This window comes from Folsomia candida, unplaced genomic scaffold, assembly GCF_002217175.1.
Source record: "Folsomia candida strain VU population unplaced genomic scaffold, ASM221717v1 Fcan01_Sc002, whole genome shotgun sequence".
Classification (NCBI taxonomy): domain Eukaryota; kingdom Metazoa; phylum Arthropoda; class Collembola; order Entomobryomorpha; family Isotomidae; genus Folsomia; species Folsomia candida.
In genome coordinates, this window is record NW_019091194.1 from 13,276,631 (window position 1) to 13,299,895 (window position 23,265).

General features: G+C 37.0%; 1 protein-coding gene across 2 annotated transcripts in view; it reads right to left on the reverse strand.

Moving 5' to 3' along the window:
* The window catches only part of LOC110843470 (nephrin), a 99,051-nt gene that overhangs the window by 53,406 nt on the left and 22,380 nt on the right, over nucleotides 1-23,265 (reverse strand). For both annotated transcript variants that reach the window (XM_022089435.2, XM_035848723.1), the window contains exons 3-6: nucleotides 7,064-7,163; nucleotides 6,711-6,743; nucleotides 498-606; nucleotides 107-197 (exon numbers count right to left, since the gene is read on the reverse strand). In XM_022089435.2, the coding sequence (XP_021945127.1) occupies nucleotides 107-197; nucleotides 498-606; nucleotides 6,711-6,743; nucleotides 7,064-7,163 (333 nt within the window). The remainder of the gene's footprint in view (nucleotides 1-106; nucleotides 198-497; nucleotides 607-6,710; nucleotides 6,744-7,063; nucleotides 7,164-23,265) is intronic.

Here is a 23,265-nt window from a genome sequence, read left to right on the forward strand (position 1 = left end):
TAATGTGCATCATTTTGCTTTTGCGATTTTGTCTATTTTGTCGGGCGACGTAGAAGTTCAAGATGAATATGTTTGTTTAAAAGGATAATGAAACTTGTTAATTTACCGATCACTGTCAAATTGACTTTGGAGTTCCTTGTTGGCGATTTCAGAAAATCAACTCGGCATCGGTATAGTCCGGCATCCTGGTCGCTAACCTGGAATAGTAAATGCGGTCTTAGCAACATCATGTTAATGCAAATTTCGTGTACTATTCAACCAACATACATACATCTACTCGAGCTCTTAAATCAATATGAGTGCTTAGCGGCTTTGTCTCTTTCGGAATTAGAATGCATTTGGTCAAGTTTGTTATAGAATAACGTGTGCAAATCATTTAAACATACTGATTTGAGCTGCATGTCAATTTTTTATGGTTGAATATACTGAATTATGTAAAGGTGTGGAAAGGAAGGTTTAGGTGGGTTTGGACTGATTATTACCTAATCAGAACTTACCTTGTCTATCGAGAGGGACGCTGGCTCCGTCACTGTTCGAAAATAAGCTCTTTGGCCCAGTAAAACTTCGTTTTTCGCATGAGCGCCCGGCTTTGCACGCCCATCATAACTGGAAAATTCAGAATAAATTACTTATATAAGTATGGACTAGAGGATTGAAACTTCAATTCGGTAGTAAACATTTTTTGCGAACTGCGCATTTATGTTTCATGAGCTCAAATTTTTCTTATCAGTATGTCAAACAACGAAATAACAAGTAAAATTCCAACTTTTTTGCTGAAACATAATACACAAATCCACACTAAAAATAATAATTTATTTCCCACCGAAGTCGGATATAGTGCAAAAATTATGAATATTGTCTAATTTAACGGTGTAATTGTGTCAATTATACAAAATGTGGATTAAAGTTCCAGTTTATATGTGTGTTCAGATGGGAAGAGTGGGAGGACTAATATCTCAGTTCAATTATCAGACTATATAGGTCATTATTTTACTACGTAATTGCATGTCCATCCATAATTCACTCTGCTCATTGTTTGAACCCATCCGGCTTAACGTGCGTGGATTTAAATTTGTCCTATTGAAGTGGTTGGTTGAATTAAAATGAATCCGGCTCGGTCACAACACACCCACACGACCAGCAGCCAACCGACCATGCTCTTTGGCCCTGTGATGGCTCTCATGCAAATTCTAGTCTCCAACAGGATCATGTCAATGATGTGAGTCGGAAACTACTACTCGGTGGAGAATTAATGCTTCAGATATTTTGCCCAACCTTACTTAACCCAATTCTATCCCAGTTCCAACTTAACGTGCCATCGATGCTTTCTCCACTGAACCAACCATGCACGTTCCCAGTTGAAGCTCCTGTTTATGCGTGGTCATCCAGTTCATGTTATACTCAAACATATTAACTTCCTTCCGTTATACTCACTTGGACGCTGAGCGGATACCGAGGTCTATGTCAGATATGAATATATACCGTGAGAATATATACATATATATAAGGCTAAGGGGAGTAGCCTGGTCGGCTGAACATATGGCACATGTTCCAACATATCAGCAGTGTCGGTGGTACGTAGATCTGTAACCTAACTTGGTTCGCCCCCAGCAGTAACGCCATAGTTAGTTAAGCCAGTTCTCTTGAGAAGAAGTAGGAGAAGTGTAATGTAAGGCAACATATTTGTCGTGGAGCAGAGCGAGCAGCAGACGGTGAGGAAATCAGGCGAGACTAAGGAGGGGAGCTTGCGAGGTTGATAATAACAGATCTTGGTGCCCTTTGGATATGTGGTAGGGACCCATGAGTGTACTAAAACCCTGAAGTAGTTTGACTCCATGGCCACATTTGCGCCCGCCACACCCACTCAAAAATGCCCAAAAAACGCTTTCACCCCAGTTTTCACTCACTCAAATCCACGTCAAAAATCCAATTTTACTCGGATTTTGAAATTTCTTTCACCATTATACTCCCAGATAGTTGCTTTCTTCAATCCAATATCAAACTCAATTTTATTGATGATTATTTCGCAAACATAATTTGTTTTGTTGATGACTACAACAATGCTCATTCAGAATTTTAAATTTTAAAAATACTAAAAATTTCGAAAAATTGAGTTTGATATTGGATTGAAGAAAGCAACTATCTGGGAGTATAATGGTGAAAGAAATTTCAAAATCCGAGTAAAATTGGATTTTTGGCGTGGATTTGAGTGAGTGAAAACTGGGGTGAAAGCGTTTTTTGGACATTTTTGAGTGGGTGTGGCGGGCGCAAATGTGGCCATGGAGTCAAACTACTTCAGGGTTTTAGTACACTCATGGGTCCCTACCACATATCCAAAGGGCACCAATATCTGTTATTATCAACCTCGCAAGCTCCCCTCCTAAGTAGAAGGGAAGTACTGAGGCGGATAAAATTCAACAAGACGTGATGGCTATTTAGCTTCGCTGAGCTGGCTCAGTTGCTCATTTACTAAAACCCTGTATCCTAATTGAATTGAATTTCTGATCATGAACCAATAATGACCAATCGTGTAAAATATCCACGTCCTTCACAGGATACAAACATTAAATTCAATCACATGGATTTGGTTTGGTAAACCACAAAAGTGAAAGCAGAACAAGGTGGATGGTGTATATACCTAGCCTTCTACATGCATATCTCTATTTATAGTCGTACAACGCGAACGTATCACGTTCTTCTATAATGCCCAGAGTGTCTCAGCATTATTGCAATTATGTCTCCACACAGCATACAAAACTACCAACACTCTTAACTCTAAAAGTATAAATCGAAATGCTCAAAATCATAATCATACCAAAATTAATGCCTTTTAGTAAAATTTTTAGTGAAAACCCAATGGACTGAGTATTAAATTTTCATTTGCACAAAGTACAGGATATCTTCTTGACATGGGGATGTACCTATTTATATTTCCTGGTGTGCCTCTACGTACTTTCACCATTAGCAGAACGGGTTGTCAGTTGTCGGCACAGAGCGACAAAAGTACAACCAACCATATTACCATGCCCGATGGTAGCGTAGTTTCGTTGCAAGGTTGGTTTGAAATGAGCTCGTGAAGATATAAAGATAACTGGAAAACATGACATCAAATTTTGACAGATAACTGAAAGCCAGCAGACAGGAGAGACTAGTGAAACCAATGCAGAATTTCAACTCGACGCCACCATTTCGCATTCAATATTCAACGGATACTAAAATTTGAAATAGAATCGTTTCGTCCCATTCACTCCTTTAACATTTCCATGCTGAAAATTTATAGTTGGACTATCGAGTTGGGAATGAAAATATATATAAAAGCACGCATGAAGGTCCTCGTCGAGCGGTAAAGTAACCGATGGTTGGTCGCCATTTTCCATTCTATTCGCTCTTTCTCTATCTGACAGCCGTTTTTCACCATAACATTTCAATACATTTCGTTCATATTTCACATCAAAACCATTCAAGTTGAGTTCAGCCATGCCTCTCTTCTCTCTCGCTCGCTCTCTTCTACAAAGCTAACCCCCGTTGTCTGTGAGGAGCATCCCATTAAAAATAGAAAGAGAGTGAAAGTCCAGGCTGAGGTTTGCGAGGAGTCGAACCACATAAACTGCGATCAACATTTTAAATTACGGTCTGAATATTGTTTACAAAAGCTGCTAGACATATAGTTTCTGCACTTCCATAGACAAACTCCTCGTGTTTTAGATATAAGGTTAACCCATGCAAAAACGATTCCATTGCTAATTCGCTCTTTTGTACTTTTATATTCTACACAAATGACGCAATTCGCAAGAAGACCAGACATACTTGCCCTTTGCTTCACAATAAGCATATGACTCTCCAATTTTGTTTTGTTATTTTATTCCTTTTTGTGCTTGCGTCTTACCCGATTTTGATCTTTCGAGTTTTCCAAGTCTACCAACCAACAATTCACTCTTCCAACGAGCAGGGTAACAATATGCAAGTAACAGTCAGAAAACAGGCAGCCAGAGAGAGAAAGAGAGATCCGTTCAACATTCATGTGATGTTTAAGAAAACAATGCAAACAATGGGCGAGAGAAAGAGAGAGGGAGGAAGGGTGAGGTTGCAGATTTCCACGTGAATGAAAAATTGAAATTCGAGACCATTTCATCCATCCTCGCTAAACTGGCAGACTTGCGGAGACTCAAGAAAGGAAAAGAAGGCTTCAGCCATGTAGCAGCAGCTCAATAGCTTTAAACGGTGGCCTATTCATAAAACTCCCTTTGTTTTTTTATTCACGTGTACATTTTTTGAATGCATGGATATGCCTGGAAATCCATAGGTGGGTTTTATGAGAAGTCATAAAATATAGACAAGTATTCAGTGATGAAATGAAAGCAGGAAACGAGAAAGGTGAAAGGTTGGCAAGTGATTCCCGATCCAATAACGTCGGAGACGTATGTGTGTCTGGAGTAAATCCGCGTATTTTCTATCTCCAACACCAACGATATATTCGTCCTAACTGCGACCTTTCTCGTTTTTGCTTTCTTATGAGCAAACAAGGTCAGAATTGCATAACATCTAATAAACTATTCTATGTACTTATTTCGTATGGACGATGATGAAAAATATTTTGAAAAAAGTTTGCAAAAATTATGTAATTTATGATAAAGTGTAAATATAGTAAACTACGAATTTATTGATTAATACGATGTTTGTTTCAAGGAATGCATTTGAAATTAGTAACTTCCTCAAGATTAATACCTACCAGTACCTAAATACTTACAATTAGTTACTTAATTTGACTGGCATAATGCACACTGAGCCACATATGTATTTCCGTGGAGTTATCCTGTCCTATCTGATATGAGCTTAGGTCTATAGTAACGAGAGCGACTATTCGGCGTATTTCTCGCAGTGCCAAAAGTAGGGCTTTGGATATGTCGGTGGTACCAGCGAGGGATGAGGCATTTAGTTTTTCAAATCTATATAAAGAAGTGGATTTTACCACAGCGACAGGCGAAGGGATATTTCTTGGACTAATGCTACGTGAGACTAATCTGCTCATTAGACTCTTTTGAGCGAGAAAGTGTATCCCTTACACGAGAAATGTCTGACAAACGTATCTCGCACTCTGTTCCGTACCCACTACTTTCTTTGACTTTAACTAACACGCTTAGTTCCTTGGGCTGGATGGTAGAAGGTCTTTCCCTTCATTGCTTTGGACTACTTTCTTTCTTTTAGTTGGGCTTAGCATCTGCCAATGCCAATAGAGCCACCCTGCTCGGCTTACCTAATGCCTCCACTTTTCTCTGTAAGGAATTTGTGAAGGTAGTTCATCTTGCTTATTATTATCATAGACTTCGACTACGACGTATGTACATACTTCTCTACCAGTGTAATCCTTTCCTGTCTATCTACCAGAGGATTTTCTGTTACTGACTTCTCAACGTCCACCAAATCAAACTCGCTAGACTTCACTTTTTGCTCAAAGGAAGAATAACCAGTCTTTAGAAAAAATTGTCAATTCAGCTGGGCCACATAATTCCTTGCCATTTTCACGGGATCGTGCATGTGCTAGTATCTTATTTTTCGGTCTTTCTATTACCTAGCCAATTTTAGCCTAAAAATTCAACTAACAAATTTCTCTATATTAATTTGTAAAAAATTTATATTTTCCTCACAACACGCAGTACTTCTACTGAAATCCAAGATACTCATCATGACTGGAGCAATATGTTTTACACCACTTGATTCTTAAGACGTTAAAATATATTGCTCTACTCAAGCATACGTAATGTAATTTTCTTTCCGCAGCTGGCTTTCCTCTGGCATCTGGGCGTAATTATAACAACGTTCATCAATTTGCACTCTCTTAGCGCCAACCAACCGCCCACCCAGTCATGTCCAAAGTCTAACTTTTCCAGCGTTGCTTTTGTGTACCTCCAAGTTGTTAGGTAACATTGAATTAGGTGATTGACATTGAAATGACACGGCGCAATGTTCCAACCGGTTCCGAGAATGTGCCACGCACACGATCGAAGGGTGTTAGTGAATGATAACGACTTACAATTGGTCGTTTAAAATATGCTGCTTAATTGAATCTGGAGAAATTAAGGTGCAATTAGAAATCGGGTTACCGCTTGACTTGAATAAATGAAGTGTCTAACTCCACAGTTTCTGCTTTCTTCATTCTCTCAACTTTCACCAATTCCATTCCATTGGAAGACCAGCCCAAGGCCTCAGTTCAACAGTTAAAAGCACACTCAAATTCGCAACTGGGTAGTTTAAGGTTTATTTGCGAGTTTGAGACATCAGCTACATAGCCTATTATTCACACAGTAACCATTAAAAGGCTCATTCAAAGGGTTAGATGGCCTGGTCTACAACGGTTGACTCTGCATTGGCAGTAAATGACGCTTTCTTTCCTCGACCCCATTTAAAGGCTGAGGTGATGGTGGAAAAGGAAAAAACGTGGCACTTGAATGCGACACCTGACTTGGAATGTGCTCGGGAAGAGTGGAGAATTAATGTGTAAAAGATTGTCGTCGAGGCGCTCACGAAATGAACCAGGATGGTGAATACTGAATGGGCCAGCAATCCAAACGGATGTGAATCAGGAAGCCATAAATTTCGACAAAGTATTTAAAAGTGAGCCAAAAGTAATGTGAATAGAGAAGTGGGTTCAATAGACTTAAAACAAAATGAAAACTAGATACACAGAATACATGTGCTATATTCGTACTCACCTGTATATAGGCATGTCTCCAAGGTCCTTGTACCTAAAAGTAATTCATTTCATTATTTTTATTTATCTTCAGTAATGCAATAAGTTTGAAAACAAACTAGAAATTGATACGTTATATTCAAGTATAAGCTGACATGTACCGTGAAACTAGCTGTCAATAACTAGTGTCAATTACTATATGAAAATATCTATATGAAAATACTCTATATCATAGCAGTAAAAGTACTAATTTTAATATTTTGTTTTTCAAATTTGGACAACGATGCGAATTCTAATATTTGGCTTATAATGATTGATTTAGGGAAGACGCATTTCATAAAAATTCTACAAATAAACAAGAATAAAAATACATACCATAGGACGAGGATTGTTGAGTCTGTTGGGGATGGTGCAACAATATCGCACGGCAGGATGGCTTTTTTGTAAGCAACAGCAAGGACGTCAACTACTGGACCTAAAAATATATAAGAAATACATTGTAAATTATATTAGTTTCATTAATGTAATATTCAATTAAATCATTTTTTATAGTAGCTGAAGTAGATTGAGATCCACTTAAATACATATGTATTTGTGACATTATAAATGCAATCCAAGACCTTAAGCTTTATGTTTTCATGAATCAATTGTTTGATTCCATCATTAATTATACTGTTACGATTTAGTATTATCGTCGTACATAACATAGAAAGTCAACGGGAACGACCATCAATTAACAAGTCATCAATTAAAATATATTGCGCAAATTTCGAGCATTTATTTATTATTGAAAATTGGGATAAAAACATTCACAAAATTTAATCTAAATAATAATTTCACTTATGGAGATATCGTGCCAACAACTTTATCTCCAGACAAGGCTTAATTTTTTACTCCAAAAACCAATAACTACGTTACTACAATAAGCAATAATAGTTGAGCAATAAAGTTGGACGGAGCCACGCTTGGTTTATTGCTGGGATCGCGACATGATTAAAGGTGACTGCAGAAACAGGCGAGAATTTTCGTCATAATAGGTCGACCAAGGGTAGATATACGTACGTATTATTACGTATATTGTAAAAGGGGAGGAAATTCACACAAAATTTACTTCAACTAGAGTTTGAGCAGTGAAGTATTATTGCTATCACGTTATCAAGCAAAAGACTTTCACATGATTTGGGTTCAGGAAATGATTAATATTTTAATAGCCCTCGTTATAAGTTTTGTGATGACAAATGAATTTTAGGGGATTCATAGGTATTTAAACGTGATAAGAAATAACGAGTATAACTCATTTTATGACTTTCTCCTGCACAACGTAACCCGTAAATTTAGACCTTAGAAACCATAATTAAATACTCATTCTCTGCTTGCCGACCCATTCCTAGTAACGTAAGGGAAACCAGCTCGTTGTTGACTAATAATTACTATGGGCCTCGCAGTAAATATTATATTTTACGAGAGAAAGTTTTCTAGTAGTTGATTTTTAAATGTTTCGCAGTTGGTGTGCGAGAAATATAAATCGTATTAACCAGACACAAGCAGTAGTGCTGTGAACATATCTCTTGTTAGTCAAGCATATCGTTGTGAAGCAGCCTCAATGTATTTCTGTTGTTGCTCACGTAAAGTATTTCCCATATACCAATTTTTAAAAACCAAGCATTTTCAAAATTTAAGCCGGATTTGCTTTATTTGCTTTTGTCATAATTTTGTTTACTCCACAACTAAGACCATTCCTAAAATCCTACTATACACTAAACTTTTACACTGAACGTAGCCAAGGAAAGAAACAAATTAAATATCTGGACTTATTTCTCCTGGAATGAAAATAATACACAGATGTGTTACTACGGTAAACTTTTACACTTAACAATTTTGGACTAGAACAATTTGAGGAATTGTGTGAGTCCAAGTCAGTCTTTACAATTCTTCAATGAAAAGGATAATAATTTTAATCAGTATTTCTCAGCAGCATAAAAGTTTGGGAATAAATATTGAAGGATGAGGTAAATATTTTGAAAGAAAATCCAGGAAATAAAATTTAATTCTGACAAACTTATGTAATAAACCTCTGAGCTCAGCGTGGACCTGGCAAATCCAAATTTCTGCAGATAGAACACTCTCTCCGGAGCTGTTTTCTTGACTGAGCTTTCCGATTTCAGAATAATTTTGCTACACAGCGAAACGTCAGAGAGTTAGGAAATAGAGCAACTTTTGCCATTACAAGAACAACTCAACACCACTCGACTTGTTAACCCAAGGACAAAGTACAATAGAAGTTGGTTAAAAGTACCATTTCACAGTCCAGAAGAATGAGATGAAAATTTTCTATGCTGTTGAGCATTACGAATTTCATTTCTTCTGTTGACTTAAGAAATAATACAGCTTGCTTGGAAAAATCGTGCTTTAATATGCACCCCATTCATCGTTAGTGGAGCGTATACTGATAGTAGGCGATGTAGATGTATATATTTACATATACACATACCAGTTAGTTTGCTATACGCGAATTTATGTATTTATGTGAGTAGTTGACAATTATTTATCCTGAATATGTATCAGAGACATGAGAATGTTAGCTTGAATTTAACTAAATTGTGTCAAATAAAAATGTATAAATATCTGTATTGATATAAATACCGCGATCGATTCACAGCACCTGAACTTTTACACGGTTCGGATGGGCATGAAATGTGCTCGACAATACAGATCCATAATAATATTTACGCAACTATGAATATATGAATGTAAATATTTTACTTTGAAAAGATGTTTATTATAATCCGTAAACAGGAAGGGTTCAAGGTACATAATACGAAATTTATTCCGGTCATAAAAACCAATGTTGCCTGTTTCCAGGAGGACAATAAGCAAAGGGAGATAGAAATCATTTTCTGGCCTGCACTCGTGAGATCACGACCACGATCATCTTTTTTGATATTATGACTCAACATAAAACCTGAATAGCTTTCCTTTTACTTTCTCCATCATCATCCATTCACTGCTGTTATTCTTCTACCTGATTTGCATCACACAAGAAACTCGCAGATGTTGAATGCTGCTATGCACAAATACCTCAGGTCATATAAACCCACTAACCCACCAGGCCAATTCACATCATGGAGAGATTTGCAAAGAGTGAAATGAATGAATGAATGTTGATTCTACATCCTGGTCCGTTTTCCGCGACTGCTTTGTGAGACCAAAAACCTTCCAAAAGCGTAACTTTTGAGTTGAAAATATAAATGCCGAAGGAATCGTTGCAAACATAGGGAGGTAAATGTACATTTACGTTTAGTATGTTGGGTTCCCCAACCTTTCGTCAAGTAATCGACCATCAGCCATTTCCAATGGAACTAAATAATTGGCACTAATTTTAACGTTGTAAGTAAAACTGCTTAAAACCAAAAATGCCAAAAGTTCAGGTTTAATAAAAATCAACAGCTCCATAAACTCGTGTAAGTAACCTCGAATGCATTATTTTATGATTAAAGTATTTTCGTTGAAGGATTGGTTGGTACTCGCCGTCACGCAAATCCTGCCTCGGCTGGAAATGGCAGATGTGATATAACTGACACAAAAATATTTCCTTTTTATGGAGTGTTAGGAAAGACAGCTGAATTCACAAAGGAATAAATTCGCATATTGCAGATGACGGGCAAAACTGGGTGAGCTTCTTTGAATTGCAAATCCTCTTGTCTTTCCTTTCCTCCTCTCTCTCTCTCTCTCTCTCTCTCTCTCTGTTCATCAGAGAATAAACACAACAACATTCTTTTTCACTAGCTGTACCCCTATTGTTTTATTTTTCATTGTTGGATTTCATTATCATATAAACTATACGGAAACCAAGCTGGCAAGTGTGTGCATATGGGTTCCGATCCCTCACAAATTTAAATGCATTTTTGGCCATAAATTTTTAGAGGCGACGATGGGAAACATCTTAGATTTATTAATTCCATGTTTTGACACATTGTCACTTGCCTGTCATTTTATTTTCATGACATTTCCAAACGACGAACGGTGAAACTTGCATAATTCAACTTTCTCTTCATGCATACTTGCAAGAAGGGTGTCAGACATATGGATATATTTTTATTACAGAGTCAACATATTCTATGCTGAGGCCAAAGCTTATTTATCAATACTATAGTTAACAAACATACATAAATTGCAAGACAACCTTGTGTGAATGCTCAATACACGCATGCATTTATTTACACGGATTTTGCTCTTTTCGTGCAAATCTCTTCGTGCAAGTCTGCAGGGGAACGATTGGTATTACTCAGCAAAAGGAAGGAAGTGTTGGTTGTGAAATATGAAAGGTAACGAACGATACGCGACCTCAATTTCTTTTAGCCCAAAGACAAACAATAAGGCTCCCCTCTCGAGAAGCTTACTTCGCGTCGAAGCCCAGCCTTTCTTCCTTCGAGGACTTGCTCCGCGATATCTTTCATCCACAAAAAATTATTTATTATATTGGCACTTGCAGGAGCTTATCTTGGCTGTTTCAATTTGTAGTTATCATTTCTACTATGATAAATTTCTTTATAATAAATATAATTCGGAATGTTGATTTGTTTGGTATGTATGTTTTGTACAATTTTAACTTTTTCACAAATATCACTTCAAATTCGTTTTGTTGCATTAATTTTGCATAGAGTCACTTTTATTACCATAATAAGGAGCTAGTTGCAAATTGAATAGGCTGTTGTGTTCCCAAAAAAAGTAAAATAGGTGCGATTAATTGTAAGTTTCACGCGCAAAAAATAACAAATCTGGTGCAATAAGTTTTTCTCAAGAGTCATTAATGAAAGTTTTTGACAAACTTATTTCGGAGAAATTTTACTTCCGCATTTAAGGTTAATGTATTTCTTAAGTAACGTTAAAGTTCCAACCTCATGCGACGCTTGACGCTGATGAGGAAAATCTGAATGTAATTAAATTTTGTACATGGTAATGGCAAATCATGATTTCAAATTTAGCATGCTACTTTGCATAGCTCGCAGCACTTTGGTTTTTCACTCACCTTCACCTGCCAAATTGTATAAGAATAATGAGCCATCAGAAGTCAAGTGCTAATTTGAATCAGCATTATTATGTAATCATTGTATCAAAGTGAATACTTTCCTGGGTAGAAGTCTGTAGCTGTATAATAATTAGTGGCTGCAAGGACGAGATAGCAGCGGTGCATATCACAAAAACAAAATTAACGAGACTTTCCCACTTACACGTGCATTATTAAGCTCGTGGGAAAGCATTCATCACATCAATCAAATCCTACAAGAACAGACGCCTCTTAATTACCACAGTTGCTTCTTGGATAGGATAGCCATGCAGCCGTCTGTAGCTGACACTTAATCACATTTTCAACTTGGAGCAATATTTTAAAATGTACGGAACCAACAATTAGGGCGAAATATTTAGGTAGGCGACACTTTGTACACGCATGATTTACCAGGATCTGAATTTAGCACGTATTTGCATGCGTATGTACATATGTAGCAGTGGGCACCGTGCATAACATATGTATGCATTAACCATCATATACATAAGTACGTCAACACATTCGTAATTGGAAGTTCGAGTTAGGTTTATCATGGTTGTCTATTAATTATGCTAGATGTTAATCTTGTACTTTTCATCAAGTGGGAGTAATTACTGAGTAAAAAAACACGTGATAATAAAAATAATTGCTGATGGAATCCTTCAAGCCGTCAATATACACCTCCAGCATATAAATTGGGTGATATAAATACTTACATACATGCATATGCAAATACAAGTAAGTAATTACATACGCGTACAAGTTCCACAATGTATACGTCGTGTATATACTGTACATCATTTGAGATTTATCTAAATTAGCATTCTAGTAATTTTTCATGCAATAAAAATGAAGTATAATTAAACCAGACAGGTTTGCATACTGCATTTAAAGTAGACCATTAATCGGAATATAGCTTTGGTCGATCTATGCGTACATCAATCTACAAACTCATGCAGGGTGGAACCTTGCCAGCCCAATTTATAATGCAAGTCCAATTATTTAATTGAAGTACCCAGAGGATCTAATGCATAGGTATTGGTGGTGGTAAGGGTTCATTGGATGGTGTAAATGACACAGGAATCATTATTATGGGACGTGATCATAGCGCAGCAAAAATTCTAGATTGGATACTCGACGGGTTGAATCCAGGTAGCGTCGAAAGTAGATAGTGCTCTGGGGCAGGGAAAAGTGCTCATTTGTTGCAATCAAACTTATCAAGTCGGAGCACACCCAACCAGAGTAAACATTAGATACATGCTCATATCCTTCATTTACATAAATCTACACGGAATTACGGTTCTCCTTCATGACAACAGCCCAAGAAACCCACAAAAAGCGAAGCCAAGTCGTGCACAGGAGGAAGGAGGCGGATTATGCAGTAGAATCTGAAATGCCAACAATAATCTTGTTGGATGAAAATAATTGGTTAGGTTTCAGATAAATTTAGTTTCTTCTTAGTTGTGCTATTTAGTTCTACAGAATTAACGGCTAAATAATTTATTTGTTTAAAATTCGAAGGGATATAACAATTCCAATAGTTTAATGCAAGGGATGTTTCAACGTCCATCTTTGTGTTATTGTGACTTCCGGTTCTACCTCTAGCACCCAGCTTTTATGTGATAGGCCAAACCACCCATATTGCCACAGTTTTTATTGCAATTTGGGCACACAGGGTGTTTTGTGCAACTATTTCGGTTCATGTGATCTTTAAGGGTGGAAGGTTTCTTGCAATCCTTGCCACAGCGTGAACAAATTGTTGCTGGATATGGCGTCCCTGAACATTGCTTCATCGATATATGGCGTGCCAAATTACCCACACTTCCGAAATTTTTGTTGCAATTAGGGCACACTGTTTGCTTAGGGCCATTACATTTAGCAGCGTGGATTTTCATGCTGTTGCGGATATATTTTGGTTCACAAGTGGGTGTATATCCACATTTATCACACTTTACAACTTTGTTGTTGGCGATAGATGGAGGGTGTAGGACGATTCTTTTGAGAAATGGCATAGCCAGATCTTGAGCTGTTGCAATCTTATTGCAACACTTAATATCTACGTGGTCACTAAGACTCAAATCCATATCATACAAGGGGATACAAGTTTGATTAAGGTCTTGTATTGACTTTGATGTGATAACATAATCCAACGTGGAAGTGACATGATTATCTTTGTTAGAAGCACGTCGACCACGCCAGGTAAAGACGTTTGGTTTCCACAGCTTATCTGCTACATTTCGAAAGCCATACTTCTTTATGATTTTCTGTAGTTGGTCAAACAACATAGACCTTGAGTCTGGTTTCTTGTGAGGCTTCAATTTTTGCATGTTGAAGTCTCCAAGCCAAATGCAGTGTTCGTCTTTATGTTGTTTACATAAAAACTCAATTGTGTTTAACCATTTCTGCTGGTCAGCTTGTCTACTCTTAATAGTAGGATTGTTTGATGGGAAATAAATATTGAAAAACAATATTTCTTTATCCAACAAGTCACAATTCACCTTCACCTTCATAAGCCTTTCAGCATTTACTGGTAGGTTAGGATTTGATGAATTAAGCGTCAGATGTTGGACTTTGACGTTTTTATAAAACAAACAGACACCATAGCTGGATTTGGTTGGGTCTGATTTCCACTGGATTGATGAATGGAAAATGGAATCATATCCATACTGCTGTTTTACAAAATCAGCTATCTTCTGTTGATCTTTCTTTTGAAGTTGACTATCCTGAATAAAAATCAGGTGGCTATCACTCCAATGCGGCATCATCTTTTTTATTTTTTCTTCATTGATGCGATTAGCATTCCAGGAATGATAATGTAGAATTTGAGACATTTTCAAATTTTCATAAATCGAACAAGGCAATTATATATTTATAATCACACAATAGCAATTATTTATTTATAATCGCACAATAGCAATTATTTTAAAATGTAATGAATAAAAATAATATAATAAAAATATAAATACATAAATCTAAAACGAAGCCGACGATGGACGATGGACAGAAGGATGACGAATATTCCCTACAAATCACACAAATTATAGTTTAATTAGTTTGCTAACCTAGTTTTATTGTAATTTTTAAGTCCAAATGTACCTCGATCTAGACCAATCGCCACGGAGAAGAAAATGAAAAATCGAAGGAAAACGAAGACGATCTGGACTGGACGCCGATAAGATAATCCTGCAATCCCGATTAGTAACAAATCAATACAAAATAGTATTATTTACTAACCTAGCTTTAGTTTGAATGCGTCAATAAAGATCGTAGAAAAATACTTACCTTCAAGGAGGGAAGAAGAAAATGCGAAAAATCGACGAAAAACGACGACCAGTGGGAAGAACTGTCGATGATAAACCTATAAAACCATTAATTTATGAATATGCTTTGATAACCTAGCTTTATTATTAATTTGATTAATTAAATCTAAAACTACTTACCAAACAGCTGAAGACAGCAGAACACCAACTATTGCGATGATGACGATGATTATGAGAGGAGAAGATAATAGTAATGAATGACACTGCAAAATACATGAATTATTATTATTTATTATTATTTATTATTATTTATTGCTTATTAATTAATTAATTAAAAATTACCAAATTTCTTCCCGAGAGAGAGAGTTCCACCCTGTACGTTTGACGAGAGAGAAGTGAGTGAGCGAGCAGCAGTCAAAAACGTTGACTTGAGTGCCACCACCACCACCACTGCTGCTCGCTCACTCACTTCTCTCTCGTCAAACGTACAGGGTGGAACTCTCTCTCTCGGGAAGAAATTTGGTAATTTTTAATTAATTAATTAATAAGCAATAAATAATAATAAATAATAATAAATAATAATAATTCATGTATTTTGCAGTGTCATTCATTACTATTATCTTCTCCTCTCATAATCATCGTCATCATCGCAATAGTTGGTGTTCTGCTGTCTTCAGCTGTTTGGTAAGTAGTTTTAGATTTAATTAATCAAATTAATAATAAAGCTAGGTTATCAAAGCATATTCATAAATTAATGGTTTTATAGGTTTATCATCGACAGTTCTTCCCACTGGTCGTCGTTTTTCGTCGATTTTTCGCATTTTTTCGTTGAAGGTAAGTATTTTTACAATTTTTATTGAAATCAGTCAAATTAAAGCTATGTTAGCAAATCATAATCATAAATTAATGGGTTTATAGGTTTATCATCGAGAGTTACTCCAGCGGCCTTCGTTTTTCGTCGATTTTTCGCATTTTTTTCGTTTCTCCTGGAAGGTAAGTATTTCTTTAAAATTTTTATTGAAATCAATCAAATTATAGCTAGGTTTCCAAAGTCTTCATATTAATTTTATCACGTAATGTATTAAATTGGATTGCTGACTCCGTCATAACCATCGTCGGTGTTTCCATATTTTTTTGCTGGCTGGACGGTTTGGATCGTCAGTTTAATTCATTCTGAGAATGTAAATATCTTAAATTTTCTTAAATAGGAAAATCACAAAAATATTATTTTTAAATTTACAGATGGGAAAGTATAACCATCAGGTAACGGTGAGTGGACTCCCTTTCGGGAGTGCATTTACTTTGAACGTTCCAGGCAGTAGTGGTGGAAATCGTAGCGTTGGTGGTGGGAAGCGTGGCGGTGGTGGTGGTGGGAAGCGTGCCGGTAGCGGTGGAACGGTTAAGGGTAAATTCCAAATTATAAAAATTAAAACAATGCAAAGGGATACCAGTTTTTAATTTTATTATTATTTAATTTTAGCCAAGAACAAGAAGAACCAGAGATGTTGGCGCTGTAAGGAGAAAGGCCATTACGGAAAGTAAGCGAATTACACATTTCATGCTTAAACTACTGACTCAACTTTCTCTATTAGCTATAATTTAATTTGTTCTTTTACAGTGAATGCAAATATTCAGAAGAAGAGGCTTCTGCCAAGAAGGCAGAGTTTTTAAAGAAGAAAGAAGAGGACTCTGCTACTCCTGCCACTACTTCTACATCTTCCGCTGCTCCTTTCAAGCCTCCATTCGCTGGGTGGAAGCCAGGCTTCATTATGCCTCCTCCACCTACTCAAAATAATGATGTCTACATGGGTTAGATTTGCTGTATTATGTACCACCATGTTTGATTTGAATTTTCGTGTTTACAATAAATCAGTCGTTTCATAAATTAAGAAAAAATCGGCGTGGAGCTTCGCCCCATTTTAGCATTTTCCAAATTTTTTCAGTCGTTTCATAAATTTATTAGTAATAATTTAGAGAGTTTCTTAGTGGTTTCGTTTTATGGGTGCCAATTGACAGCGATGTAATAGGAAATTCGTATTGGATTTCAGTATTTTTATTTAATTTAAAAAAATATTATTTATAATTACATACTTGCGCTGTGGGATCTGTGAGACATGCACAAATTACATTTATGTAGAAGATGCAGTACAATTTGTATATTGGCTGTGTAAACTTTTATTGAATAATATTTTCTATTATTCGATAAACATCCACGCAATAGAGTCACATTTGTACTTTTCTTTTTTTTATCTACAATCATAAAGCATTATATTTTATCAGATCAAAAATCTCGATATTTTCTCATGTATGTATTGGAATTTGATCACCGACTTAAAGATCACGACTACCATCAACAAAACTCATATGAGGTACATGAAAAAACAAGATAAAGCCATGGTGTTGTCTACCTCTAATCGCATTGGAACAATTATTTTATATTTGATGCATATATTTAATGTATTTGTTTTAATTTACAAGGGATCTCGTAAGACCCTTCAATGAATTTGGAAGAAAATTGCTTTCCTGCCAACCGAGCTCATCGTCGTGTATGGCGTAATGGTGGAGAAGGCAGAGAATACTTAATACTTAATAATTGTGTATTTTACACTTGTTTGAGTCTCTGTGAGCTCGTAAAAGTGGTGCATGTATATATTATATAGACGCCCAAGCACCTTGCCACCACCGCACCTGAACCCTACGTACCATGAATTATTTTACACTCCTCGGCCTCCAGTCTCCTCTTCTTTTCTTACAGTCAATTCCCATATGAGCAAACCTTTACCTCGTTACATTTTACGAACTACAATAATGAGAAGCCCTCAGCCCCAGCCTAAATTCTTCATTTCCTCACCGACCAAAATATCTCAATGGGACAACCTTAACCTTGCACTTGCACTCTTCACTATTCCACAAAGACACGCGTATGTATGGAATAGTTCTAATTTCTACCTGGCCCACAAACCAAGTATAAAAAAACGAGTATGATTTGATGTATGCAAAACAATGAGCTGTTACGTTGCCCCACAATTTCTGTAAACAACCAAACCACATCACAAAGAGCTTCTTTGAACGAAAATAATCCAATATAGAATCCTATCAGGAATGTTATCGATCTATTTTGTCTTCACGCAGAACAGTGAATGCTTACATGCATAAGAATGTACGGATGAAATGGTTGATTCAAGACTCGAATTAATTAATGAGATTAATTAGAAAAGTTGAAAGTAGCACTTTTCTCCTCAACTTAATCATCGGTTATGCTTGATTTGGTAGGTTTGTAATAAATCAGGTCTCTGGAATCCCCCGTCAGGCCACAGGTATCGTGCACGGTGGGCAAGAGGCAGGGTATGAAATATGTAAGTATATGGGTAGCGTAATAGTAATAATAACACCTGGATGGATGGGGTTGGATGCTTTCTTTATCCTCCTTCGAACCACACACACATAAAAACCAAGGCCCGATTTCATTATTATTGAGGAGAGAAAACCCATTCTTATCGACCACTCACGACGGGAGAGTGTATCAATTTATTGATCATAATAATGGAGCTCTGGTGGTGTGGTATCTCACAAAAGATTTCCAGCAGCAGAGTCCCAGCAAAATAACATAGTGACGGGTGGACAAGAAAAGAACAGAGTGAGACCAAAAGATTGGGTTGACTTCAAGTCCGCCACCCAGGGTAAAAGCAACGGCAACGGATCACGACAATAATGCGAAGGCCATTCACTTTTGTAATGTAATCTCCTTTGGCTTTCACGTATTCTTACAAGGAGCCCTGTTTTAATGTCATATATCAAGCGAACGGTGTGTGCCGTGGTGGGCTTGATTTTAGGAAAATGGCAATCTAGCCTGAGACTCGAGTGGAATATAGCAATATTGCTTTTGGATTTCGAGCTGGAAACATAAGGAACCAAGTGAATAAATCCCATTATAGAAAATTCTTAACAATACTTCGAGCAGTGGAAGTTGCTTCCTGATCTGCGCACATGTCACCCACCCATGAGAACCTTAAATGGATGGATCATACTTCTTCCAATACCGTCCAGCCTGGGTATCTTTCTGTCCGGCGTACATACATACTTTTCTAGTTTTTTTTCTACTCCAACCATCAGCAGAAGCGTGGACTTTGTGCAACATTCAAAAGCCAATCAGCTTTGGTTTGGACCAATCTCACATGTCTTGTACTTGGAGCAGCAGGAATATATAAGAAGTACACTGTATTTTTGCCCATTTCTGTATGTGTCTCTACCTCGTCTTTCACTCTCTTGTCGGATGAAATAAAAAGCACCATAAAAAATCCTAATAATAATGACGCTCAATACGGCGAGAGATGTGCCCGAGAGAAAGCTGTGCCTACACGCGGAGAAAAACTATATAGGAAATGCATAATGTTTCATTTCTCCTTGTTCTGCGAGTAGGAGAACAAAACAGTAAGTGCCAAGAGAAGAAAGCCGTGGTTGAACAGAGCATCTCTCCGTAATCGCATCTTATTATTATTGTCGCTGTTCGTCTTTACACAAAAAATGTTAACGACTGGATCTTAATGCTTTTTATGGGATTTCTGTGGAGAGAAAATGCTCCACGTAATGTAATACAATGGTTGATGGTGCAGAGGCCAACTGAGAAAGTTCCCTTGACGGACTGAGAGTGTGGTTTGGATTTAATTTATAGAAATATAATGAGCTTCCCAGAGTGATTTAATGGAAAATCTGAGATTGTTACAAACAAAACCCGTGTCTCCTGCAAAACCAGTGCTGCCAAAGGACAATAACGTCTCACCGCGTTTCATGTTATTACGAGCAATTTATTTTCACTTTCTAATTTATTTGAAACGCTACTTTCACTACAAATAGCTTTCCATAAAACTACGTAGTATTTCTTGAAGTTATTTAAAATTGTCACCCATCTTGTTTACAAACATTGTGCTTTCTTAAAGCTATTTTGAGTTGCACAATGCAACTGACTATTATTTCTTTTGAACTACAATCCACGAAGGCAAGTAAACACATATGTTGAACAGTCAATTATAAGAAGAATGAAATTACTTGTGTTGTTGGATTAGTTATAGAGTCGTTATTTGTATTTTCATGATACATTTTCTTGCTCACTTCTTTCATTAACCAGCTAAATCCCATACATGTATCACCGACTGGAGGATATTGAGTGGCGCATCACAGGTGTTATAATAATTGCACGAATATGAAACCTTGGGGGGAGTCAACGAACGAATGAGTTTTTCGAATGAGAAGGAGGCCGTCCAAATTGCAAATAGTAACGCTATGCAGCGTTGGCAGAGAAGCGTACACAGTGAGCAGTAATACGCAGTAATATGCAGTGTTTATGAATCTCTGGGAAACAATTTGCGAGTGGGAGAGAGAATTGTTTGGAATGAGGGAAGCATTAATCGTCGGCAGATATCAGGCTACCCTTGTTCTCCAACAAAGCACAATGGTGTTGGTTTGCCTATTTATCTGCATGTTGTTATATAACTACAGAGTAATAATAGACATGCATACATGTAAGGATGCATATTTGCCTGGAAAGACGGACTGAAGACTCGTTAGTCTATTTAATGAATAAAATTCCTGAAATTGCCTAAAATGAAAATCCGTTATGTGTAAATTACAGTGCTACTTTGGATCGAGGGATACACACTCGTTCGAATAGCTTTTCCGTTGTACTAGGTCCGCGTTATAATACTTTGCAAATTCAAGAGTCCAAACAACACTGAGATCATACTTGTATACATACGACCACTAGGGCATTCCTTATACTATTATCGTGACAAGCATATTATGGAATATTATCTAAGGGTTTAGCATGTTTTGCATATGGTTTGACTTATCCTTCAATCAATAAAACAAGGTTAGAAATGTGCATTACGAAAGAACCAGTTGAACAATGAACAATTGCTGGTGACGCCATATTACTCAATATTAATTTAACTCATGAGTGGGCGAAATTCCAGCCACTGTAGGACCTCAAAATATTTATATTTAGAACGAAAAGTTATGTTCGCAATTTCTTACAGCCACTTGGTTTTTGTGCGAACGAACATTATTACCGTCTATTATTGGGTATGTCGTTTCTGTGAAATTTGCTTCGGTACAAGTGGTTGTTCGATTTTCCTATCATCATAAAAGCTCTCGCACAATGGTGGGCTGTCATCATAAATATTAGTGTTTACTCATCCATCTCTCATCAATTTTCAACTGTTGGTATTTAATTAAATGCACAGCCAGACAGAATCATGCGAGCCTGTTAAAAAAGGGTTTTAAAAATGCTAAAGGAGTTTTCCATTAATTTTCATTGCTGATCCATCATTTGTATCGAAATGTATAGAGTTTCCGCTTGTTAGGAACATAATAGTTCAAATATTCATAAAAATATTGTGATCACTATTGCTTGGGTGCTTCTACATGAACTAATCCAATGGAAGAACGAGTCATTCTTTTGTTTACGGCGAAAGTGGCAATTGCCACCACAGAAGCTATGCGAGAGTAGGAGTAGTGATAATAGATTTATGTGACACGTCGTGCCAAATCCGCCTTAAGGGGAGATGAGGATGGAGAATGGCCATAAATACAGCACTCCAAGTGAATCAAGTGCCCAAGTTCAATCACGTACCTCGTCTCGTTACCGCTGCGAGAATAACTTTTGTGATCATCCCTCCGCTCAACCAATCTCGTATAAAATGAACGCTTTAGCATTTTGTTTAGCATTGAAAAATGAAGTCTATTTGCATTTAAAGAACATTAACATAATGAGATAAACCCATTTCCCATCCCAGTTTCAATGGGCTTTAATTTTTATCACAAAATTCCACCACAATCTCATTTTACTCTACTCTCTCGTGAGATAGTTCATAACGAAAAACTTACTATTCTCATCACCAGGTTTTTGATGTAAATCCGTGCGAATTCGAATGACAGCATTTTTTAGCTGGACGTGAAAAGCTCTCATTTGTCGTCTTTACCAAAAACCTTACACTGCTTGTACCCAACTCCATCGAATCTATTTCTACATGCTGGTCATGAACAAGTTAAGCAGCGTGCTCATGCTCACTTATCAACCACAAGTACATGCAACATGTACGATGCATGTCATACTTTGTAATCCGTGGAGATTTATTTCCGAAGATCTACAGAAGCAGGAGCAACAGCAATGTACATAATCCACTGCGAAGCAGATCATCATTGTTGATCACATTGTCATTGTCATTCCATTCTACACCTGGACAATGGAAATAACTATTACGTAAAGTGAAACGCAGAAGGAGCCGTGACCATGACTAACTTAAAACGGTTGTCGCTGTAGGAGTGCACTTACGGGTTTCAGAATGCTCAGAATTCGGATTCAAATGCCATCAAGCAAGAATGAAGGCTTCATTTCATCGTCAGCATGAGCACTGATACAAATGCACATATATTCACAGCTGCATCAATTTAACGTAATTACTCTTGACCGAGGACAAAATCTGAGGTTGGCAGGAATCATAATATCCACTAGAATATAATTTGAATAGCCAGCAACAATGTATTTTTTGTTACATTGCTCAACAAAAAGAACTGAGTGTGACCATGATTTCATGAGCAGACTTAATTTACAAAGGCTGAATTTGATATCAAGAAAATGTCAGAGTATTAAATTTAACCGTAAGGTCAGGTCAGATATTTCTTCTTATTCATCCGCTCTTTGTGGAACTAACGACTTCAGCTCCCTCCTCTCTCCCACAACCTGGGATTCCAATAAGCAACGGAGAAATCCTGCCGAGCTCATCTTCACCTGAAATCTCTAAATAAATCTGTGCTCCTCCGTTCATTTCATCCAGCAGGGAAAATTAAATCCAATATGAAATCTTAACGTTGAACGTGTCTGTGTTCGTATTTGCTATCCCACTGGTTCCCCAATTTTTCATGCCTAACCGTCCGCAACAATTTAATAATAAACTTCCTGCATTTATCAGCGTCCTTTCCTAACGATATATACGAACATGTAGAAGAATAATTGAGTCTCGTTTCATGTTGATGGGCTTTCAGTAAATATAATTGGCTTTGCTGTGGTTGGACTACATACATATTTACCATCAGCTTTGTACAGCGCGTAATATTGGCTAAATAATTTTTACCGTAAAGAACAAGCCTGCTTCTTGGTCTAATTGCAAGTATGTGTACCATACATTTCTACAAAAAGTATTTTGAGGTCTCCTGTAAAGTGTTCCATGTTTCTGGGGTTTCAAACATAGCACCAGCAAGGAATTCCAGCACTC